Source organism: Hippocampus guttulatus, chromosome 1, assembly GCF_054856545.1.
Source record: "Hippocampus guttulatus isolate MCC_2025c chromosome 1, RoL_Hgut_1.0, whole genome shotgun sequence".
NCBI classification, from domain to species: Eukaryota; Metazoa; Chordata; class Actinopteri; order Syngnathiformes; family Syngnathidae; genus Hippocampus; species Hippocampus guttulatus.
Window position 1 is genome coordinate 15,548,588 of NC_141261.1, and position 21,676 is coordinate 15,570,263.

Below are 21,676 nucleotides of genomic sequence, written 5' to 3' on the forward strand. Positions count from 1 at the left end.
CGCCTCCAACAACACTACACAGGCATTCTCTTTTTCAACCGCACACGCACATACACGTACACTCACCCACACAAACTCACTCACATCGTCACGTTTATGTACGTGGACTGTACACAGTCCGGAGAACAGCAGACGGATTTCTAACATTATGTATTTGTTTTAAATACACCTAACTTATTTTAACCGCGCTTCCGTCAGTACATTTCACCGGCATTTCTGTCCATGACGATTTGCGATACGACTGTTTTGAGTTGCGAGGGGGGGGGGGGGGGTCAGGAAACGCATTAAATGCAAGCCAAGGCACCACTGCAATAATGATAAATACGCGATAACCACACAAAGTATTGCTTGTGAAAATGTGACCGAATGGCACCACCTAACGATCATAGTCCGTCGCCCGTCCACCAATTCCCCCATTGAAGCAGAATGCGCATGCGCCACAGTGCCAGCTCGATGTGACGTCACTCGTGAGTGCATTCACTGACTGCGCTGCTAAACACGAGAGGTAAACAAGCTTTTCGCTGCATCCTTTCAACTTCGAATGGACCAGTTATCGATGAGTCAAATTAAATAGGGCGGGTAGTTGCTGAAGCTGTGCGTCGCGCCGAACGTCATGATACGTGTCGTTAAAATGACACTTCACGCTCTGCTAGTACTCCTTCGTATGTGGGACTAGCCGTTAGCCACTAGCTCATCTAGTTCTAATCATTGGGAGGAACACGCCAACTCATCGTTTTTACTGTCCAAAAACAGATAAACAACTCAAAGTGCGCGGCCTTCATTTCTACCCGTTGTGCGCAGAAGACCGCTGCGTCATTTGTGAGAGTTTTGAGTTGATTTTTATTACCTTAGTCGCTTTCTCATTTGGAGAGATTATCCACATAGCAAAGAGCAGTTAAAGGGCGGGCCTTCGCGCTGCACCGACAGCACCAACGACCAATGAAAAGTCAGGAATTCCGACCTTTCAATGTTTCTAACCAATGGGATGTTGTCACGGGAAGTGTAGAAACAGATATCTCAAAAACGGTTGACCAGGTGTCAAACGACATCGAAAAGTTCATTTGGTGTAAATGAAAAAAAAAATCGCTGTCAAATGTGTATGAGGAGTTTTCATTTAAGGGTGCCGCGTATTTATGATCTGTAATCTGGCAAAGTGACATCAAAACACATCATACAAACACTTTGACTCGGTAATATTCCTCTTGTCTCATTGTAATTAAATGTTATCATACATGCATTGTTTTAGAGCTAGGGCAGCACAGCGAAAGAGTGGTTTTCACTTTCTAATTCACTTTCTCTTATCTGGCTATAAGAACCCTGACAATGACTGACGGACCAGTCGGTTGCCTGTGTGTATGTGCCCTGACATTGAAAAAAGGGCCTCAAGTTGGGGGAACAAAGTGCAACTTATCCATTCTTCTCAAACTTTATCAATATATATTTATGAGTAAAAGTTCAAAACATTAATGGTTCTACAGATGGTGAAAGGGTGACCGAATATCCTTTCCTTCCCCTTTGTGTCACCCCAAATGATGTTTCTCCGAAAGCTGTCATAAGCCTGAGATATGGAAGTCCATAAGTGATGAAGAAATAAATTACCCAGGGCCACGATGCGACAAAAAAGTGGGGGTTGCATTAACCTTAAACTTCGATGTCAATTAGCGGGCCGCAGAGTATTCTGTTTGAGACGCCTGCTCTTAGTTGTCCATGGGTGTTAATATGAGGGCGAAAGTTTGTTTGACTATATGTGCCCTGACATTGACTTGCGATCAGTCAAGGGTGTACACCGCCTCTTGGCCTGTATCAAAGTAGGTGGGATTGAAACTTAATGGATGGGTCTAAGAATATCATCAAACATTTTAGAAGTAAAATCAAAGAAAACAACACCAAAGTTGAAAAATGATTTTTCTCTCTGTCTCTCTCTCTCTCTCTCTCTCTCTCTCTCTCTCTTTCTTTCACTTGGTCTCTCTCTGACACCTTATAAGATAAGATAGGAAATCCTTTATTAGTCTCGATTTGGAGAAATTCCCAATTCACAGCAGCAAAGTTATGAAAGGAAGAAGTAGAAGAACAAAATATAGGAGCTGCTGGAAAGGCAGCCACTCTAGCGGCGCCATCTTAAGAAAGAATAAGAAAATAAGAAAACCTTTATTAGTCTCGCAATGGAGAAATTCCCAATTCACAGCAGCAAAGTTATGAAAGGAAGAAGTAGAACAACAAAAGAAAACCTTTATTAGTCTCGCAATGGAGAAATTCCCAATTCACAGCAGCAAAGTTATGAAAGGAAGAAGTAGAACAACAAAAGAAAACCTTTATTAGTCTCGCAATGGAGAAATTTCCAATTCACAGCAGCAAAGTTATCAAAGGAAGAAGTAGAACAACAAAATATAGGAGCTGCTGGAAAGGCAGCCACTCTCGCGGCGCCATTTTGAAGTCAAAATAACAAAAATAACACAACACATAGGACACAGTATTTGAACAAGAGATGATAATGAACAGACCAAAAGGGGATAGATAAATTGAACACTTTTTTAAAAAAAAATGTATCTGTACCTTGTTTTATACAGATGAAGACTCCCCCAGATAGGACAGGCATCAAGTTTGAAGTGGGCGCTCAACTGCAGGCAAGAGACCGCCACAAAAACTGGTAGGCGCTACTCATAGCGGCATGTTAACCAACAGCAGTCCGTACATTTATATGCACCAAAGGTAAATCTTTTTCTGTTTTTGTTTTTTGGGGGGGTGGGGCTATCAGGTACTCGGCCACCATTGACAAGGTAGACTACGACAAAGAGCGTGTTCTCATCCACTACCGCCGCTGGAGCCGCCGCCATGACGAATGGTTCCATTGGAACTCGCCGTACCTGCGGCCACTGGAGCGACTCACTTTGAGGGGAAGGCGGGGCCTCAATCCGACAAGTGTGTCAACGGTAGGATGCACAGACACGTATAGTAATAATAATAATAATGATAATAGCTTAGATTGATAGAGATCAATGGTGCCTCCTAAAATGACTTCATCCAATATCAAAACTTTATTCTCTTCCTAGTCTAACTTTAATCTCATGGGAGAAAAAAAAAAGAAGAAAATGACCACTGTAAGACCGTGAAGTAGTCGTCTTTATTTTTTTACAATTATTCCATAAACAATACAATGCTGTATTGAACGAAACCAAAGATGAAAACGTTTTCAGGCCCAAGCATTGAAAAAAATGTTTTCTTTCAAACAACTGGCAGTTTTTTAGGAATACTCCACAGAACGTTTCGTCGTCGTCGTGGGTTTTGTCATGAAGAAAATATGACAAGCTGTGCAGCGGTGAGGCGCGGAGACTGTTGACATACCTTGTCTACGGTCCCTTTGCCAATCGGGATGCAGAACACAATGAACAAAAAATAAATAAAAACTCCACTAAAAAGAATCCGCGGAACAGCGGAGCCCTGAAAGATGAACAGTGCCATGGCGATGGTTCACTGTAATTTAGAAACGCTTTGGACCACTTGACACACAAAATCTATCAATTCTTATCCGTGACTGCTCCTCCTCCCCGCACTGGGCTTTCTAGCCGGGGGTAAGAACACCCCCGCTTGTCAGCAGAACGTAGCGTGTGTCGTTCATATTTTCTTCCCATCTCTTTCTCTCAGTCGTTTGTTTCCGGCACCAAGGTTCTGGCCTGTTGGACCGACTGTCGTTTCTACCCGGCCAAAATCCTGCATGTCAACGATGACGGTGAGGTTGCAGTTACATCATTCCGTCCGCCGAGGATGTTCTGTTGCTATCAGAATGGAATCAGCTGATCGTTTTGTTTAAAGTCAATGAAAACCGTTGCAGGAGGAGGGAGATGTTAAAGAAAGACACTTCACATGAATGACTGTTGTTTTCAAATCATAATTCCGTGTTTCCACTCGTGGGGGCACGTCGAATGTATCGGCAAGATAATGTGTGGATTCGACTTCTCCTTTGATGCGCCTAGTCACGAAAACCAAAAAACATTTCTCAAACCAAGTTGCATCCAGCTCTGAGACACGTTTCCTCGTGTGTTTTTGTGTGTCAGAGTCCTACACGGTTCGCTTTTATGACGGCGTGGTTCGGACGGTGAAGCCCCCGAAGGTCAAAGCCTTACAGAAAGTAAGGAACGTGACAAACGGACTGACCCCCCCGCCCCATTCAGCCTTTGGCGAGGACTTTGTAAACGTACGTGTGCTTTTGCAGAAGTCAAAATGTGACAAGTCAGCCGTGGGAAGTGAGGGACTGGAAGAAGGAGAGAGCGAGCCGGAATGTGGGGAAGAAGCCGGGGAGGAGAAGGAGGAAGGCCAGAGGGGGCCGCAACCGTCCTCATCATCACCGTCGTCACCATCACCGTCGTCACCATCACCGTCGTCACCATCGCTTCCTCCGCCAGCGGCCAAGAGTCTTCCCCTCCCTCCGGGTGGGAAGAGTGAGACTCACGAGCAGACAATCGCGAGCGAGCTCAGCCAACCTGCCGTTTCCAACCCCGCCTGCGGCGACAAAGGTAAACGCGATCATGAAATAAAAATCAAGACGTGATCGACACGGGAAATTGCCCGATGAAAATTGCCAAATAAAGACAGAAAGAAAAAAAATAAAGAGTACCGGTCAGGCAGCGCACGTCAGCGAGGATCCGCTTTGAACTACGGAAGCCGCCCCCCCCCCCCCCCCAAAAAAATCGTTGCTTTTGAACGCAATTGACGAGTCCCCCAGCCCTGCGGTAGCCATTGATGAAAATGAGCTCTTGGCTTGACTGCGCCTCTTTGCTTTTGGCAATGTGTGTCTCACCTGGAGCAGACGTGCTGTTGGAGCGCCAGGCTCACCTGCCCACCACTCACAAATTCAGCAGAGAACCACGTAAGTCACCAAAATTTCACTTTCAAAATTGCAACAAAATATAGATATACAATATATTTCTTTTCTTGGTGGGGTTGGGTAGCGACCTAACCCTTGATCACTCGTGTTAAAGGGAAAGTCAAGTCGAACGTCCTCTTGACAAAAACGGGTTCTATGCACCCCGAGTAGTCTAAACATTGCATTTTGATCAATATTGCATATGCGGAATATAAATCAAGCAGAAAGACGGACCCCTTCTGATTGATTTCGGGGGGTCGGCCATTTTGCCGCTTACTGTCAACTGAAAATGACATTGCACTGGCTAAGATCTCAGGTAACGACCGTCAACGGCTCACCTCTTTTCACCTTAACTCAAAACCTAACCGTAACAGAAAAAGGGCAAAAAGTTGCTTTCATTGTTTCATTTTTTTTTTAAATCGGCATCAGAAATATGATCAGGGACACATAAAGGCCATCTTCTCTAAATCTAAACGAGTTCAATACCGAGTAACTTGTGATTCACGTTTTCTTAATATCGGAATAAAAGCAAGTAAAAAAGTGGAATGTTAAATATTCAGATCGCGCTCACAAGTGTTATCGCTTGAAATGCCGAAATCCCTCACAGATGAAATTTGTATCATTTCAGACATGAAGGCAATTTCATCCGTGAGAATTCAGATTCTTTACGGTCATGTGACCGTTTGGGCCATTTCGATTGGTGAATAGAGTCAAAAGTTGCCATTGGTTACACGGAATCAGTGAAACACAGTCAAGGAGTCTCTCTGACAATTGAAACCAAATGGATCGCGCCGGCAACAATAAATGGCGGAAAATAAAAGTGGAGAGTGCCACGGATTGAAGTTTGTTCCCAACAAAAACGTTCAAGTTCAACTGAAAATGATGTCGCATGACAACTACCCGGAGAGCCCAATTCATCCCGAAGGTTGCGCTACGGCGTCATTGTAGCTCGTTGCTACGACCCGTCTCGTGCGTCAGTGTACAGGGTGATCAAGAACCAGCCTCCACCCATCCTCTCCATCGAGCTGGACCACAATCCCTTCAAGTGTCCATCGGCGGGCTGCGCCAAGTCCTTCCGGAAGGCCAGTTTGCTGCACTACCACATCAAGTACTACCACGCGGAGCAGCAGCGGCCGGAGGAACAAGGCGCTCCGGCAGCGGCGGACATGCCGAGGTCAGCTCCCTTGCCGTCAATGCGTCACGTCACGCTGGCTATCTTCGGAATCGTTCACTCATTGACTCTCGAGCCGACCTTCACATACAAGTCGGTGTACTCTGTGTGTGTGTGTGTGTGTGTGTGTGTGTGTGTGTGTGTGTGTGTGTGTGTGTGTGTGTGTGAATGATCCGATTGGGTTTAGATTCGGTTTGGATTTGATGCCCTCGAATCTTTTGCATCCAAACCGATTTTCGGTTTTCAAATTGGTTTCCGTTAAGAGCTCCACGGGGGAATTCGTCTCCACGTTCGAGCAGCGCGATAAACGTGGCCACTTTTTGGTTGGCTCTTGAGTGATTCCGAACGCAGCCGGTTGCCGGCAGAACACTTCCCCGCCCTTGACGTGACTTGACTGTGTCGTAGGAGGAAGCGCTCGACCTCGGAACGCAGCGACTTTCGCTACGATGTGGCGAGCGTCGCCTGTCGGCGTGACGACAGAGAGCCCGGGACCACGCTAACAGGTCGGCTGACGCCGTCGATTCGTCTTCTCATCAAGTTCCGTCAAAAGTCTTGTGATGATTTACGTGTCCTTCATAATAACCCTCGAGGAGGAGCCGAATCATGTTGTGTCGTTTTCTCCCCGTTCGCACCTTTTTGGTGCTGAGGAACAATCAGGAACGGAATCACGAGTGGTAAATATTCGTCAGCTACCTTCAGCTGATTTCAAATCTCCACGTCTTTCATCGGAAGAGCCGCTTTATATTGGGCCGACGCGCAGATCGACGTAAAGCTCCGGCACCCCCGCAACCCCGTTAAGGATAAGCGCTCTTTAAAATTGACGCATGGACCAATGAAGCCCTGCATAGCAGCATCATTATTTTCCTCTCGAGAAATATTTGTGCAAATTGAGATCGATCCCCCCCCCCCCTTTCGGTGTGAGAGGAAGTGAAATCACAGTCCCGATTTCGCCGGCCAAAACAACACACTCAAATGCGCGCAGGCATTTCGTCTATTAACTCATTCACTCCCAAAGACGTTTTTAAACGTCTTTTCAGACTCGGTCCAGAATTGGCCGGTACTGAATGAGTTAACTGGAGCGCTGCCGGCGCTTCAACGACAGGCGACGGGTGCCGAACAAAACGGCGTCACTGTCATTGAGTTGTTTTTTCTTTTTTGTGCCCTTAATTAGCGATTGAACATTATTTCAGGACGACGTCCGCAGTGACACTTTGCGATAGCGAAGAAACACAGTCCGGAAGGCCGGTTAAGTCAGCCACTTTGCTGCCATGCACCTGCCGAGAGCAACTTCCAAATAAAAGCCGAACCAAGGCATCGCCGTCCACGTTTTATTTGGGAACGGAAGCTTGATGTCCTTCTTACTGCATAGGCGACTTGTTACCGCCGCGTGGGGCCTGAATAATTATTGCTGCGCTTAGCTTGAATTCTTCTTCCTGACAGTGCGCGCGTCAATAGGTCGGCTCCTTGAGGAAGAAAGAAAACGCCTCCGGCATTGTACCCGAATTACTCGAGAACCCGTTTCAGCCCGACCTGTCATGTAGCATTTTCTTGTGTGTATATTCATTCACAATGTGATTCAGTGGCCATCTATGCAAGAAACACACTTCCCAGTTACAACCCGTTCAGAGGAACGGAGACAAGACGAGAAGTCTGGCGGGTCGCTGTTAAGCGCCCCCATCTTTTTTTTTTTTTTCCTTCCGGATGTAATGGAAGGAATCCACCCCAAATGTAACATATTGACATCCGACGCGACATGTTTTGGGTCCGCCTCCGTCACAAATCAGCTTATTTTGCTCACGTCTCGCCGGCGTTGACGGGCTTTATGCTGCAGGCTGTTTTTCGATCGAAATTTCGCTGAGCAAAACTTCCCACTTCTGCCCCTTTGCGCAAAAATGGGAATTTTCACTCGAAGGACAGAATGTTAATGCGGCCTCTTTGTCTGCCGGCAGAGGTCAAGCGGGACAAAAGTCGTCAAGACAAGAAAGAGAGAAAAAACTTTCTGAGGGTCAAACTGAAGAAGAAGAAGAAAAAGAAGAAAAAGAAAAAGATGAGCCAATCAGGTAAAAGCTAAAAAAAACAAAACACCAACACCAAGAAACAGCTCCAAATATTTTGAATCAATAACATTTTTGTGGAAAAAGGACACAACGCATCCAACGTGTCTTTTCTTTGCTCTTTTTGTCCGAAAGCCGTGTTTTGCTCATGACCTGTCTTGTGCTGATTTGCTTTTGATTTGATTTTAAGTTTTGTGGTTTCATGTTTTTGGATTCTTCTGAGTATGTTGTTTTCCTCTTTCTCTTGAGATGAGTATTCTTTTTTTTTTTCTCTCTCCGTCCTACATTTGGGCCCATGTCACTACCAATTGGGACAGTTTTTAAGATAAGAAAACGTTATTAGTCTCACAATGGAGAAATTCCAAATTCACAGCAGCAAAGTTATGAAAGGAAGAAGTAGAAGAACAAAATATAAGAGCTGCTGTAAAGACGGCCACTCTCGCGGCGCCAGCTTGATTATTTATTTATTTATTTATTGCTGCGGATTAAAAAAGTAAATGGCAACAAGCGAGAACCAAACTTTTGGAGGGGGTGATCTATTCTACTGTTTGTTTTGTTCCAGAACAGCAAATTCTTTGTATCTTGAAAGAGAAACTACAATACTTGAAGCTCTACTTTTCTATGCGTGCCATTCTGTAATGTGGCCAGAATAGGATGTTGACAATAATTATTGATTTATTTTTTTTTGGGGTTTGCTTTGGTTTTGTTTTTGTCTCAGAAGTTTGCAGTAGCGACGACGACGGCTCGGCCGCGTTCAAACTGGGCGAGGAGCACCCCGGCGCGCACGCACGTAAGCGCACGCACGCGCGCGCGGCAGACGCGGAAGCGCCGGACGGCGGTTGACGCCGTCCCCCCGTCCCGCTTTTGTCAGTGGACGACGGCAGCGACTGGTCGACGCTAACGGCGGAGAGCGGCGAGGACGCGCCCTCCTGGTCGCTGGCGGCGGGAGCGGAGGACAGCGAGGTGGTGAGGTGCGTGTGCGAAGTGGACGAGGAGAACGACTTTATGATCCAGGTGGGCCTTGCGCTGGGGGGGGGGGGCGATTCCTTTGGAGGCCTCTCGCAACAACCCGCAGCGTTCAACTTTGTCGTCCGCAGTGCGAGTCCTGTTTGCGTTGGCAGCACGGCACCTGCATGGGCTTGTACGAGGACAACGTGCCGCGCAACTACATCTGCTACTACTGCAGACACTGTACAGGTAGGCCGCAAATCGGGGCGCAGCTCTTGAGGAATCGGTCAGGTGGTGCGCGACATTATCGGGAGTTCCTGTCGTATTTGCGGAATTCGTCGGCGGAGGAGGGGGGGGAGTCGCCTGCGTTTGATGGCAGCGCGCTCGGGGCTTCATGGCCGCACTTGTGCTTCTCTGACGCGGTGTGTCCAGGTCGGAGGCGGGCTCAGCGCCACCTCTCCGAGCCCGACTTGCTCACGTCCGGGCGCATGTTCGGTCTGTCTTTTGTGAGGGACAACTACTCCGAGAGCAACGCCTCCAAGATCACGCAAACCAGCGGCCTCCTGGCGCACACGCACAGACTCCATCAGGTCCTCAGCGGCCTGCAGCTGAAGATCGGCCTCTTAAGGTGAGTCCTCGGCGGCGCTCGTCCGCGTCGTCGTCGACTGAACCCAAATCGCTTGAAACTTGAGCCGCGACTCACATATCATGCGACGACCTCCCGCTTCTCTTTGCCCGGCCACGCAGAACGCCCTCGCACCCCGACTTGCAGCTGTGGCGATTGCCATGGGCGCCGGAGGAGGGGCACGAGCCTCCAGGGGAGCCCCCCGTCAGTTATGTCAGCAGCGAGCACTGCTACCAGAAGCCGGGTTTGTCGTGGGAAAAAGCCAGGCCGAAGCACGCCGCCGCCGCCAAACGAGACGCGCTCCAAGAGGATGAGGTGAGAGGATGAAACGGATTCCATTGGCAGCCGCGTCCCGAGTTCCGATGTCTCGGATCTTGAAAGCCGTTCAAAAATGGGTCTGGCCGGATGGATCCAAATGATCGATTCATTCGTTTTCGATTGGCGTAAGCGTCCTCGGCGAGCTCAAGCCCATCACGGCAACGACGGCGCCGTTGATACTCACTGTCACGCCCCGGGGGCAATTTAGCGTTGACAAAGAATCGAAAATGCTTGTTTTGGGAATCCGGGAGGAAGCTGGATTACCCGCGATGCCGGCGCGCTAACCACCAGATCACTGTGATGTCGTTTTAAGTGATGATTTTATTCACTCATTGGGGTGTGTGAAAATTGTGTCCCAAACCCAATATTCGGTTCTCAAATCGATCAAGCTTTGCAATAACTATTGAGGAAACTTTCAAAATAACATCTTGGTAGAATTGTTGTGGGTTTTTTTTTTTTTTTCCGCACGCTGAGAGATTCGGGTTGATCACAAGTCAGAGTGCGCCGTAAAAGGAGCTTGATGCGCGAGCCTCGCTCATTATTTGGCTGTTGTTGCCGTGGCAACGTGACCACGTCGGCGATGACCTATTTTTACTCGCGAGCGAGATGCGGCGAGGAACATTGTCTCGGGCGAGTCGATCGGGTCTGTTTCATCAAGTACAGTTTATTCATCGGCACATTTTTTTGTTTGGGGTATTTTGTACCTTCCACTGTTCAAAACCGTTCCGTTATTCGTCCCACAATCGGGAAATTGGCGAGGAGGAAATAGTTTACAAACGCACGGTCAGCATTGGTCACCTCTCTGACATGTTTCTGTTTTTTTTGGGGGGGGGGGGCTTGGGGGGGTACATTCTAATTCTTGCTAAGAAACAGACAATGTGAACAGAATCATTTTCACATTGCAAAGGACGGAATAGCCCCGGTGGAAGGCAATTGATTTTAAAATGGCAAATGTGATTTGCTGAGCACGCCGCTCGTGTTGTTTCTTTTTCTTTCCGGGAAATAAAGCGGGAAGACTTGGGATTTGATGCGAGTGAGTGGCAAGGCCGTGCCAAAAGCACCAAGCGCACGTGCGCAAACGGAGACGAAGGGCACGCGCGCGCTCATCCGCCGACTTCGGTGACTGAATGCCAGCTGAACCTGCTGGAGCATGTGGAGCGTCTACACCAGCAGATCAGCACGAGGATGGACATCATCGAGAAGGATCTGGACGGTGAGACATCTGCTCCTTTTTTTCCCGTTAATACGGCCAGCGGTGCCATTTGGTTGCGAGTGGCCACCATGACGAGCTTTCGGGGATTGCAAGCCAGGATTCAGTCCACCCTTTTCTTGGCTTTGACTTGCGGGTTGCAAACTTGAGAGTCAGGCGCTCGACGGTGGCAGTGAGCTCAACGTACCCGTCTTGACAATTTGCAACAGTTTAACATTAAAAAAAAAAGAAAAAAGAGGCTTCAAGCCCGATTATGATTGCGGCGTGCTCTTTTTTTCCCTCATGAGAGAGCATTTTTCTTGGTGGGTGAGAGGAGGGCTGGCACGGATTAATGGCATTTCCATTGGTTTCAATGGGCAAAGATGATTTCATCCGCGAGTGTTTTTGAGATGCGAGCGTGGTCACGGAACAAATTTCACTCGTACGCCGTCTCTCGAAGAACCACCGAACACGTATCTACTGTGTCGATATGTACTCTCTGTAACACACACACACAGCAGGAAGTCGATAAGCCGCTTTTATTTTATTTTTTTTCCCCTTCTTTCTCAGTTCTGGAGTCGTGGTTGGATCATTCGGGTGAGCTGGAGCCTCCCGAGCCCTTGTCCCGCCTGCCGCAGCTCAAACAGCGGATCAGGCGCCTGCTGCACGACCTGTCGGTGGTCTGGCGGCTCTCCGCGCGCCACTGGCACTCCAGCTAACGGCGTTGAACACTTTGGACAAATGGCACATTCGCGCGCTCGTTTGAGGTGGAGCCCCCGCCCCGAATGTGCCCGACGCAGGGACGTGAGGCGTTCCTCATCCAGCGGCAGCAACTTCTCCGTTTACATGGCATCAACGCACACACGTTAGCATGCGGCACTTGTTTTAACAGCGTTCTGAGATGACGTTGTATATTCTTATTCTATTTAATTTGCTGAAACGTCGAGAATCGCCGCCAAAAAAACCCCCAAAAGCATCTGTTGTTCCTGATCCTGAATAGACAGCGTGTTGCTTTAGTTTTTCTTTTTACGATGAACAATACTAATGTAGTCAAGCTAAACCTGCCTAATGTGCGTGCACCTTTACATACAAGCCACTCGGACGAAAGTATGCGGATACCCAGCTCCCGGCTCTCATCTGCCGGGCCAATACTGAGATCTCGTTACCGTGACGACCAGCGGGCTGGATCTTCAGTCGTCTTTTTTCCGCCTTCCTCGGCAGCAAATGTTCATGGAGTCCGCCGCTTGAGACTACTCGCAAAAGCACAGCCCCAAGTGTGAGGAAACAAGCGGGCATTCGAAACACCCATTTTTTTCTTTTCTTTTTTTTTTTTTTGGTTACACTAAAAACAAACGGATGGAGCAATCAAGTAAGAAGCTAAACAAGAAGGTTCTCACTTCAAGCGAGAACCCATGCAGATTCAGTTTGTATTATTCGTCACTGGTTGTGCGGCATTTCATCACCAAGCCATCAAATGACACTTTTCAGTCAATGATTCCCATGCGGCGTACGACATGGCTGGCCAAACACAAATCCCCGCACTCACAGACATGATTCGCACAATTGGTTCAAGTTCACAATCTCGGCGTGCAGGGGCGCTCCGGGCGCACAACTATTATACGGCCACAGTGCGTCGGCTCGCCTTTCGCTTCCTGTACTTGATGTCCATGTGGGGGAGGAGAATTTGCTCACGTCGTCCTGCGCGCACAATGCAAGCGATGACAAACGGAACCGCGTGAAGTTTTAGTTTTATTTTGATGGTGTGCAACTCAGATGTTGCCGAAACGCTCACGTTTTGTCAGACTTTTATTTTTTGTCTTATTAGCACGAGGTGGCTGCTTGCCTCTGAAGAATGAATGTTTTTTTTGGGGGGGGGGGGAATATCAACATTCGTAAAACTTTTCTTTTTTCTTGAGACCGTGAAAAACGTCAAATAGAATTGACAACAGTACAATACGAACATTGTGATATTTTACACCCACCCGCGCACACGTGGTCAATAAGGTGGAAAATATTTTTCATCGGTTCTTATTTTAGTCATTGGAGGGGAAAAGACGAGCTGTTGTTGACGTTCGCTGAGCCCCGCCCCCGCCATTTCCTTACTGCCAGCCGGTTGCTCGCATCCTTCGTCCACTTGGCTCTCGTCGTCGGGGCTTAGGTGATTCGCAACAAGCGATCTCTCGTTTTTACTTCCCCGTCGACCTTCGTCGCTCGTGAAATTCGACTCCGCGCCCTACGGTGAGTGAAAATCAAGAAGAGAATATCTTCACGAGTTGTCACAGATAATTAGCTCCAAGCTAACTAGTCGCGAGCCGCGCGTGCGCGAGAGAGAAGGCAGAAGGGAGAACGAATTGAAACGGTTCCCATGGTAACGGTTGCTAAGCAGCGGCTCTCTGACCCGAGCTCACGTTAGCATCAGACTTTAGCTCATTTGCTGTCGTTTATTCCGACAAGAGACGCGTACCAATACACACGTGATCGCATTCCTCGGAAATGGACTTAATTAGTTGGGTCTTGAAAGCTGATGGGTCGCTCGTCGAGACGTCACCCATCGGAGCTCGACCTAGTTCAGCCACCGCATCGTTCAGGCAACGGAATTGCGATCGATTAGGGCTCGGCGAATAACAGGTCCAAAAATCCGATTTCCACCTTTCATCGATTGAAAAATAAAACTTAATGACAATGATTTCATTCAAAACACGTTTGCTCTTTGTGTTGTCCCCGCTTTTTGGATTGACTTTATTTTTTTCCGAACACTAAACAAGCTTTGGAAGTTTTTTTTTTTAACAACCGTTGTTACTTGAATCAACGGTCGCTTAGTTCCCAACGCTAACCGTGCATGCGTTTGTCAACTCGCGCACTTGATCAGCTTCATCACACCGATATATATTCCGTTGAAAAAGCGGTCCAAACAGATCTCGGAAATCAACTGAACGGTGATGAGCAATGGCCGTCGTGTTCCGATGGCGTTACATTGGAGGCACGCGAGACAGCAACAAATTATCGGTGTTCGCTTCGTGAAACAAATCGTATCTGGAGCTGAACAGCTAGGCCTTTCAAATGCACGCACACAAATAGTGCGGGCAACTCACGAGAAATAATGAATCGATCCATTTCGTTGAAGCCGCATTACCCAACGCTTGACACGTAGCTGACTCCGTTGTCGTATATGTAAATTGAGGGCTTCGTAGGTTTACGTTAGGAATGGGACAAAAAGGAGAGATGGACTTAGTGTCAACGTAGCTTTTATTTTCCAACGTCTGCTCCGCAACTCGCGAACGAACACGCCTCTTTCCGGAAACGAAAACACTTCCTGCTTCTCTTCAGCCAATCAGATGCAAGCAACATTCGAACGTTTCAACAATTATTAAACGGAATATAATTTAGGTAACTATAACAGAAAGGAATATAATGCTCAAATATAAAATGAAAATAATTAATCATTTAACATAAAATTAAAAAATATATCACTTAAAAACGTGAACTTCTTAGTTGGCAGGGAACACGTTGAACTTGCAGTTCAATGTATTCAAGGCTTATCTTTTTTTCTCTGACGACGTATTATCAGATTATGGACAGCCTGGGCCTCGATTAAAAGGTGTTTCCACCTCTTGACTGGTCCTCAAAAGAGGGAACGCATCACTCCTACTCTGTGTTAAAGCGCTCTCGAAATACAGTCGAGGTATGTGTGTGTACGTGCACACACACACACACACACACACACACACATATATATTATTCTCCCTCTCTCTCTCTCTCTCTCACACACAAGTCAAGTCAAGTCAACTGTATTTATAGAGCACTTTCAAACAGCCATCGCTGCATACAAAGTGCTGTACATGGAGCAATTTAACATGCACAATAAACAGTAAGACAAATCAGTAATAAAGACGGTAGAAAGCACCAAACACACACACACACACACACAGGGACAATGGGTGAACATGCAAAATGTGGTTCGTTCTCAGGCTAGCAAGAAGGGGTGAGGGGGTCCCACCATGGAGGAACTTCACGACGTCCAGCTGACAGAGATCAAACCGCTCCTGACGACGCAGGTAAGGGAACAGAACACAAAGCTTTGCTTGGACTTCCACTTTCAGTGCTTTCGATGAATGCAATGTTTTTGTGTCTCTCCCTAGAATGGCAGAAACCTGCAGGACTTCAACTGTCAGGTGACGCCATGTACCAAAAATCACCGTAATGTGTGTGATCAGTTTTACGGTCGCAGAGGGCTTGAGCAAATTACCATGGGAACTTAACCTGGGGAATTTTTCAAACTATCTATGGCAATTTAACGCAAAGGTATCATACGCAAGCAGTTGTTCCATCCTAAGTGGATAGTTACGCAAAGTCATTGTTTAAAAGCACGGCATTTCAACAGATTGAATTCGAAGTAGACGTTTTAAATTGAGGGCATTGCTCGGCATGAAGCTCTGCAGCGACGCAAGTTTTTTTATTTTTTTTTATTTTTAAGTTCAACGAAAAGAAGACAGACGTTTGGTCCCAGTGGCTTGGTCCAATCCTGCGGACTCCCCCCCGGCTTCTCATGAAGTCAACAGTCTCAGACTTGGGTCTTCAACTGGGGCCGGGCCACAACTGGACAGATTAGAAAACCTTTATTAGTCTCGCAATGGAGACATTCCCAATTCACAGCAACAAAGTTATGAAAGAAAGAATTAGAAGATTGTTTAATTTACAATTAAAAAATACGAATAAAAAAATAAAAATAAACCAATTTAGGCAGATTGACTTGGCTGCTCCATTTCATTCTTCACCCCAGATTTGGAGAGAAGACACCGCATGAATCCACTTGCCATCAAAAGTGGCCTTTTACTGTTCGGATGATCGACATGCGCGCACAATTGTTATTTGTTGTCCAGGAGTACGACGTGGAAACGACTCACTGCGCACTGCATGTGACCGTGAGAGGCATCGCAAAGGGCAACCGCCCCACCATCCTCACCTACCACGACGTGGGACTCAACCGTGAGTACGCGCGGGCACTCCGGCGTGCGACATGCGTGTGCGTCTCGTCCGACTCAACGCTGGCTTGAAAATGTCTTTGTAGATAAGTCGTGCTTCAACAGCCTGTTTAACTACGAGGACATGCAGGAAGTGACTCGGCACTTCTCGGTGATGCACGTAGACGCTCCGGGACAACAGGAGAACGCCCCCGCCTTCCCCAATGGGTATTGTTTGTCTCTGTTATGCGCCGTGACTGACTGCTCACCAGTCTGGGAGGTATTTGCCATTTACTGGATGGAAAAAAAACAACCTCTGAAACGAATGCATGCGAACTTGTAAGTTTTAGTTTTTGTTTGTGCACTCAGGTACCAGTATCCATCGATGGACGAGCTGGCCGCCATGCTGCCGTCAGTCCTTACGCAGCTTCAGTAAGTCGGTTCACTCTTCGCCGTCAAGGCCTTCCTTATAGTGGGGGATGTGTTCTGCAGCCCCCCCCCCCCCAAAAAAAATCTAATATTTAACAAGGGGGCAAGGTCATTTTTCACACGGGCTCACCTACTGGAGCTTTGAAGAGTTTTCCTTCTTTTTAATACATTTTCAAACGTCTCTGTTCTCGACCAAAATCGCTTTTCGACCAAAGATTTCGAGGTTTTTACGCCGAAAATCGGTTCTGGAGCAAACTGAGCGCACTCGAACACGCCACTTGACTCCTCTCGCCTTCCTTACGCGAGGAAGTGACGCTTTCATTGTGAGCAGACGTGTTTAATCAAGATTTTTTTTTTTTAAAAGAGCGTGATTTCGGTTTTCGAACAAATCGGTTTTCGAACAGCCTTCTGGAACGGATAATGGTCGAAAACCGAGTTATGACTGGACATTCAATCCTCCCTTACAAACTGCTTTATATGTTGACTTGGGTCATCTTTGTCTGATTTTGACAACTTAAAAAAAATGTTTTTAAAGGGACAAATACATTTTTATGGCACTCTATTTCATGTCCCGTGTGTGTGTGTGTGTGTGTGTGTGCTCAGGGTAACCAGCGTGATCGGCATTGGGGTCGGCGCCGGAGCGTACATCCTCAGCAAACTGGCTGTGAGTGAATCCCCCCTTCTCAGGCAAATACGCACTGTGGCCAAAAGTATTGGGACACGCGCTTGACGCCGCCCATTGTCGCCGTTCTAGTTGAATGAGCCCAGTCTGGTGGAGGGCTTAGTTCTGATCAATATTGATCCCTGCGCCAAGGGCTGGATGGACTGGGCCGTATCCAAGGTCCGACAATCACACTGAAACACACACACACACATGCCATTATGTGTATTTTTATTTCTTTTTTCTACTAAACACTTTTTTTTTTTGCTTCTTGCTGTTCAGTAAAGTGCTTTGCTGCGGCTGATACGGCTGAAAGCGCCATATCAAGAAAGAGGTCTCTTGTCTTGTATTGCAGGTGAGCGGCTGGACCAGCAACCTGGTGGACCTCGTCATGGCACACCACTTCAGCGCGGTGAGAGCGCGCGCACACACGCGCACACACACACACACACACACTGCCAAGCCGAGGCTTGTCATGCTTATTTAAAATGTTTTGTGCATGTGTGTGTGTGTGTGCGCGCGTGCAGGATGAGTTAACAGAGAACAAAGAGCTCATCCAGACTTACCGGCTTCACATTTCTCAGGACATTCCGCTGGACAACTTGGCAATGTTTTACTGCAGCTACGACAGGTGATTTGTCATGTCTTCATTTCTTTTTTTCATTCACTTCAATTTTGGGTGAAACAACGTGGCGGAAGACAAGCGAGCAAACAAGAACGACATTCGGGATTTTGTTGTTGTTGTTGTTGTCATTCGGTGGACCCTCGTGAGGTCAAAGCGGTTCAGCTAAAGGAGGGCTGCTTGGATTGCGGCACGGTTGAAGAGTGATTCACATCCCTGTCTCGTAGCGCGACGGTCTGGGTCTCATTTTCCCATTTTGGTCGGATGTCTCGAGATGTTTTAAGCACACGTTTCTCTGCGGAAAAGAAATCCTGTTTTCTTTGAACTTTTTGTCTTGCAACATTGCCTGCCCGCCTGTATCTCTGCGCGTGTCCGTGATGCGCGAACATGCGCGTGTGTGTGTGTAGCCGGAGCGAGTTGCAGATGGAGCGTCCCGTGCCTGGTTTGAATGACGACACAGTCGACACCCTCAGGTAGCAGCCATTTGTGTTTTTGTTGTTGTGTGTTGTTGCGGCGGTTCTTTTCTTAGCGTTTGTGCGTCTGTGTCAGGTGTCCCGCCCTGCTGGTCGTTGGAGACGCTTCACCCGCCGTCGACGCTGTGGTCAGTTTCTCGGCCGCCGCCGCCGCGATGGCTCCTCCCTCGATGTTTTGACATTGCGCTTTTCCCCATCCAGGTGGAGTGTAATTCCAGACTCGACCCAACCAAGAGCACCCTGCTCAAGGTATCTCACTCCATTCACTCCACAGTTGGCAAAGAGTCGTTGTTGTTGTGGTCGTTATGTTTCCCGCACACACAAACTGTGATTTAGTTTGCTCGAAAACAATCAAAACCGCTCTGAAGATTTTTTTTTCCAAAGCAGTCCTGCCATCATTTGCATGTCAACAGGAAGATGTTGTCAGCCATCTATGTCTGCGCGCAGATTTGACAGCATCTTGGTTTCATTCAAAGGACATGCATAAATGACAGTCAGGCCTCGGTTTTCGACCAGAATACGTTCCGGAAGGCTGTTCGAAAACCGATTTGTTCGAAAACCGAAACCACGCTCTTTAAAAAAAATAAAATCCTTATTGAACACGTCTGCTCACGATGGAATGCTACACGAGGAAGCGTCACTTCCTCGTCTACCCGAGGAAGCGTCACTTCCTTGTGAAAGGAAGTCGAGAGGAGTCAAGTGGCGCATTCAAGTGCGCCCAGTTTGGTTGAGAACCGATTTTCGGTCGTAATTCGAGGCATAAAAAACTCGAAATTTCTGGTCGAAAACCGATTTGGTCGAAAACAGAGACGTTTGAAAATGTATTAAAAAGAAGGAAAACTCTTCAAAGCTCCAGTAAGCGAGCCCGTGTGAAAAATGACCTTGCCCCCCCTTGTTAAATATTAGATTTTTTGGGGCTGCAGAACACATCCCCGCTATAAGGAAGGCCTTGACGGCGAAGAGTGAACCGACTGTGACTGTATTCCATTTGTCCCAAGTTCAAAATTTCCCAAGGGGTCTGTGACAGCTTTTTTGCCTAAATGTACAAAGGATTAAAAAAAAACCCGTTAGAGCACTATCTACACACTCTGCTGTATTTGTCTGGTTGAAATGAGCTTTTTTTTTTTGGAGGGGGCAGCTCTGCCTCATCCAAGTCAGACTTTGCACCTCCTCATCACGACAATGAGTGGAACGTCAATTATGACTTTTCCCGGCGGTGATGTCTTCTCAAACAGATAAACCGATTAAAAATAAATAAAAATTGTAGCCAGTAAAGTCCAAACATAATTTGTATTTTCCTTTGCGGAATCAGCACTTCATCACTAAGCTGCCCATTTCGACTTTCAAATTTGTTTTGGAGCAGATCCGTGCATGTCACGTGCAGCGGAGCACAAATCTCCACCGCTCCCATACGGACGACTTTTGCAGCAACATTAGCCCCGACGAAGTAGCTGTCGTGCGCCCTTTGCAACCCGGAAATGTCACGTGTACTCTATGTCATGTAATTCTCAGTCTTTCCTCTAGATGGCAGACTGTGGAGGACTTCCGCAAGTGGTGCAGGTCAGCCCATCGTTTCATCATCGTTTTGACGCCTCGATTTGTGTTTTTGGCGGAACATTTAGCGAATGTGCTCCCCCCCCCCTCCCCCTTCCATCCTCAGCCTGGAAAACTGTCAGAGGCCTTCAAGTATTTTGTGCAGGGGATGGGCTACAGTGAGTAAATCCATCCGAGTTTGTCTGTTCTTTCTGGGTGTGTGCTTGTCGTGATCTGGACTTCAGGACTTTCTTATCCCGCTTGACCTCGCAAGCGTACTGAAACGGGGAACTCCAGGACAGTATAGGGTGATGGGGCATTTTACAAACATTGAAATTATCCTCAAAATGAGGGTAGTTCGAGCGTGTTTTTTTTTTCTCCCCCTCTCCCTCCCTTGTGGTTTCTTTCTGCCTTCCGGGTTGAGTGAACGCTGGTGCGTTTTGGCTGCCGTTGCTCAACCCGTATTGTTTTGTGTTTTTTTGTCATTGTAAAGTGTCCTTGGGTGTCTTGAAAGGCGCTTATAAATAATATGTATTATTATTATTATTATTATTATTGATAGACATCAGTCAGAGTTGAGGTACACCGATCCAAAACCTGGACACTTATTGTCTTGATGGCGAATGATTGTCCAGGTTGCGCTTGGGGAGGACCGTCAATGAAATGACTTGAGTGCGAAGGGGAAAAAGGGGGAGCGTTTGATTCCGACATCAAGATGTGAATGTCTTCTTCTTGATCCCAACCGGTTTGTCCCCCCCTCCCTCTTGTAGTGCCCACAGCCGGCATGACCCGCTTGGTTCGCTCCAGGACTCACTCGGCCTCCAGCGTGGGCACCGGCGACGGCGTCCGGACTCGCGCTTCCAACGGCACACCGCCAGAGGGCGCCGCGCCCACCAGCCCCTAACGCCACCGGCGTACCTCCGGCCAGGAAGGAACTCCATGTGCAGTTTCGCCGTCGTCGTTGACGTCTCTCTCTCTACGATTAGCCCAGCGAGTTCTCGGAATGAAGCGGAGGCAAAGGCAATCTTGACTTTCTTCCGCCCTCCGGCCCCGCTGCGTTCACGTGAGGTGGTGGGGGCTTTTTGTTGTTGTCGTTTTGTTTTCATTCAGTGGCGGCTTGTTTTCGCGTAGCTTCAGTTTGGGGCCGATTTATATTTATTAGATATGATTTTTAGTTCAGCGTTGTGAATACCCATGTGGAATTGCTGTTTTTAATCATTCTTCTTTGCCACGAGCAAGTTGTCTTTGGGGAGGCCTCAACATGGCCAAAAAAAAAAAAAAAAGTCACAATTTTTGCCGGGACCGGATACGGTCACTGCTTTTCACACTTGATTGACTCTCAAGACTGAGGTGTATATTTTCCATTGTGGGAAAAAAATGGACAAAGATGTCAAAAAAGGAGGGCCCCAATATGAGTTTGACCGGGTGGATGCTGTGGCCGTGGTTAATCCTTTGCCCAAAACTTTTATGTCAGCTCACTTTTATGATCAAATGATTTTTGCTGTTCAGTTGCGTGAAGTGATGCTAGCATAGCTAAAAATGGACATGACATTTTTTCCCCCTGCTTTTGATATGTTTCGGCCTTATTTGCCTGCTGCTTGTGGACTTTTTGGTATGAAAACGGTCCAGTGCGGCGCCGTCTCGTATCTCAGCCGTTGACGTGAAAAAAGATTCTGGCAGACGAGGCTCACAAGTTCATCGTGTGTGAGTGACGGTGGACAAATTGGTGATGTGTGAACACTTTGTGTGGATTGGTTTCCGTTGTGTTACAAAATTGAGATTTGTACTTAAGTATTTGAGCGAAATAAATAGTAAAAGTGGACGTGAGCAG

At 47.4% G+C, this 21,676-nt stretch overlaps 2 protein-coding genes across 5 annotated transcripts; both read left to right on the plus strand.

Moving 5' to 3' along the window:
* The first annotated feature begins 448 nt into the window (after positions 1–448).
* Positions 449–12,226, plus strand: LOC147210621 (PHD finger protein 20-like). 2 transcript variants are annotated; one of them, XM_086113657.1, is made up of 17 exons: positions 449–505; positions 2,568–2,647; positions 2,756–2,930; positions 3,643–3,727; positions 4,053–4,126; positions 4,211–4,511; positions 4,805–4,864; positions 5,840–6,035; positions 6,438–6,535; positions 7,982–8,092; positions 8,805–8,876; positions 8,958–9,100; positions 9,184–9,283; positions 9,467–9,662; positions 9,782–9,974; positions 10,986–11,190; positions 11,737–12,226. In XM_086113657.1, exons 2-17 carry the CDS (start codon positions 2,568–2,570, stop codon positions 11,883–11,885), a joined length of 2,238 nt encoding a protein of 745 aa, XP_085969783.1. In that variant the 5' UTR covers positions 449–505; the 3' UTR covers positions 11,886–12,226. The 2 variants fall into 2 exon arrangements, with proteins under 2 accessions (XP_085969783.1, XP_085969793.1); XM_086113667.1 differs by having other exon boundaries at positions 8,808–8,876.
* A 509-nt stretch (positions 12,227–12,735) lies between these two features.
* On the plus strand, positions 12,736–21,672 carry LOC147210622 (protein NDRG3-like). 3 transcript variants are annotated; one of them, XM_086113734.1, is made up of 17 exons: positions 12,736–13,404; positions 14,735–14,848; positions 15,135–15,221; positions 15,306–15,338; positions 15,641–16,152; positions 16,235–16,355; positions 16,497–16,559; positions 17,160–17,220; positions 17,311–17,397; positions 17,573–17,629; positions 17,745–17,848; positions 18,247–18,312; positions 18,389–18,440; positions 18,514–18,561; positions 19,837–19,872; positions 19,973–20,024; positions 20,616–21,672. In XM_086113734.1, the coding sequence occupies exons 5-17, from the start codon at positions 16,008–16,010 to the stop codon at positions 20,747–20,749; spliced, it is 1,026 nt and encodes a 341-aa protein (XP_085969860.1). In that variant the 5' UTR covers positions 12,736–13,404; positions 14,735–14,848; positions 15,135–15,221; positions 15,306–15,338; positions 15,641–16,007; the 3' UTR covers positions 20,750–21,672. The 3 variants fall into 3 exon arrangements, with proteins under 3 accessions (XP_085969860.1, XP_085969851.1, XP_085969844.1); XM_086113725.1 differs by having other exon boundaries at positions 16,047–16,152; XM_086113718.1 differs by lacking the exon at positions 14,735–14,848 and having other exon boundaries at positions 16,047–16,152.
* The last annotated feature ends 4 nt before the right edge of the window (positions 21,673–21,676 follow it).

Bases quoted from the DNA above. Each gene is read 5' to 3' on its own strand.
- LOC147210622 (XM_086113725.1), top strand. From the start codon at position 15,165: ATGGAGGAACTTCACGACGTCCAGCTGACAGAGATCAAACCGCTCCTG. The intron at 16,153-16,234 runs GTGAGTACGCGC...ATGTCTTTGTAG, and splicing joins CCACGACGTGGGACTCAACC to ATAAGTCGTGCTTCAACAGC. The intron at 19,873-19,972 runs GTCAGCCCATCG...TTCCATCCTCAG, and splicing joins GACTTCCGCAAGTGGTGCAG to CCTGGAAAACTGTCAGAGGC.
- LOC147210621 (XM_086113657.1), top strand. From the start codon at position 2,568: ATGAAGACTCCCCCAGATAGGACAGGCATCAAGTTTGAAGTGGGCGCT. The intron at 4,512-4,804 runs GTAAACGCGATC...CACCTGGAGCAG, and splicing joins CCCCGCCTGCGGCGACAAAG to ACGTGCTGTTGGAGCGCCAG. The intron at 9,663-9,781 runs GTGAGTCCTCGG...CCGGCCACGCAG, and splicing joins CTGAAGATCGGCCTCTTAAG to AACGCCCTCGCACCCCGACT.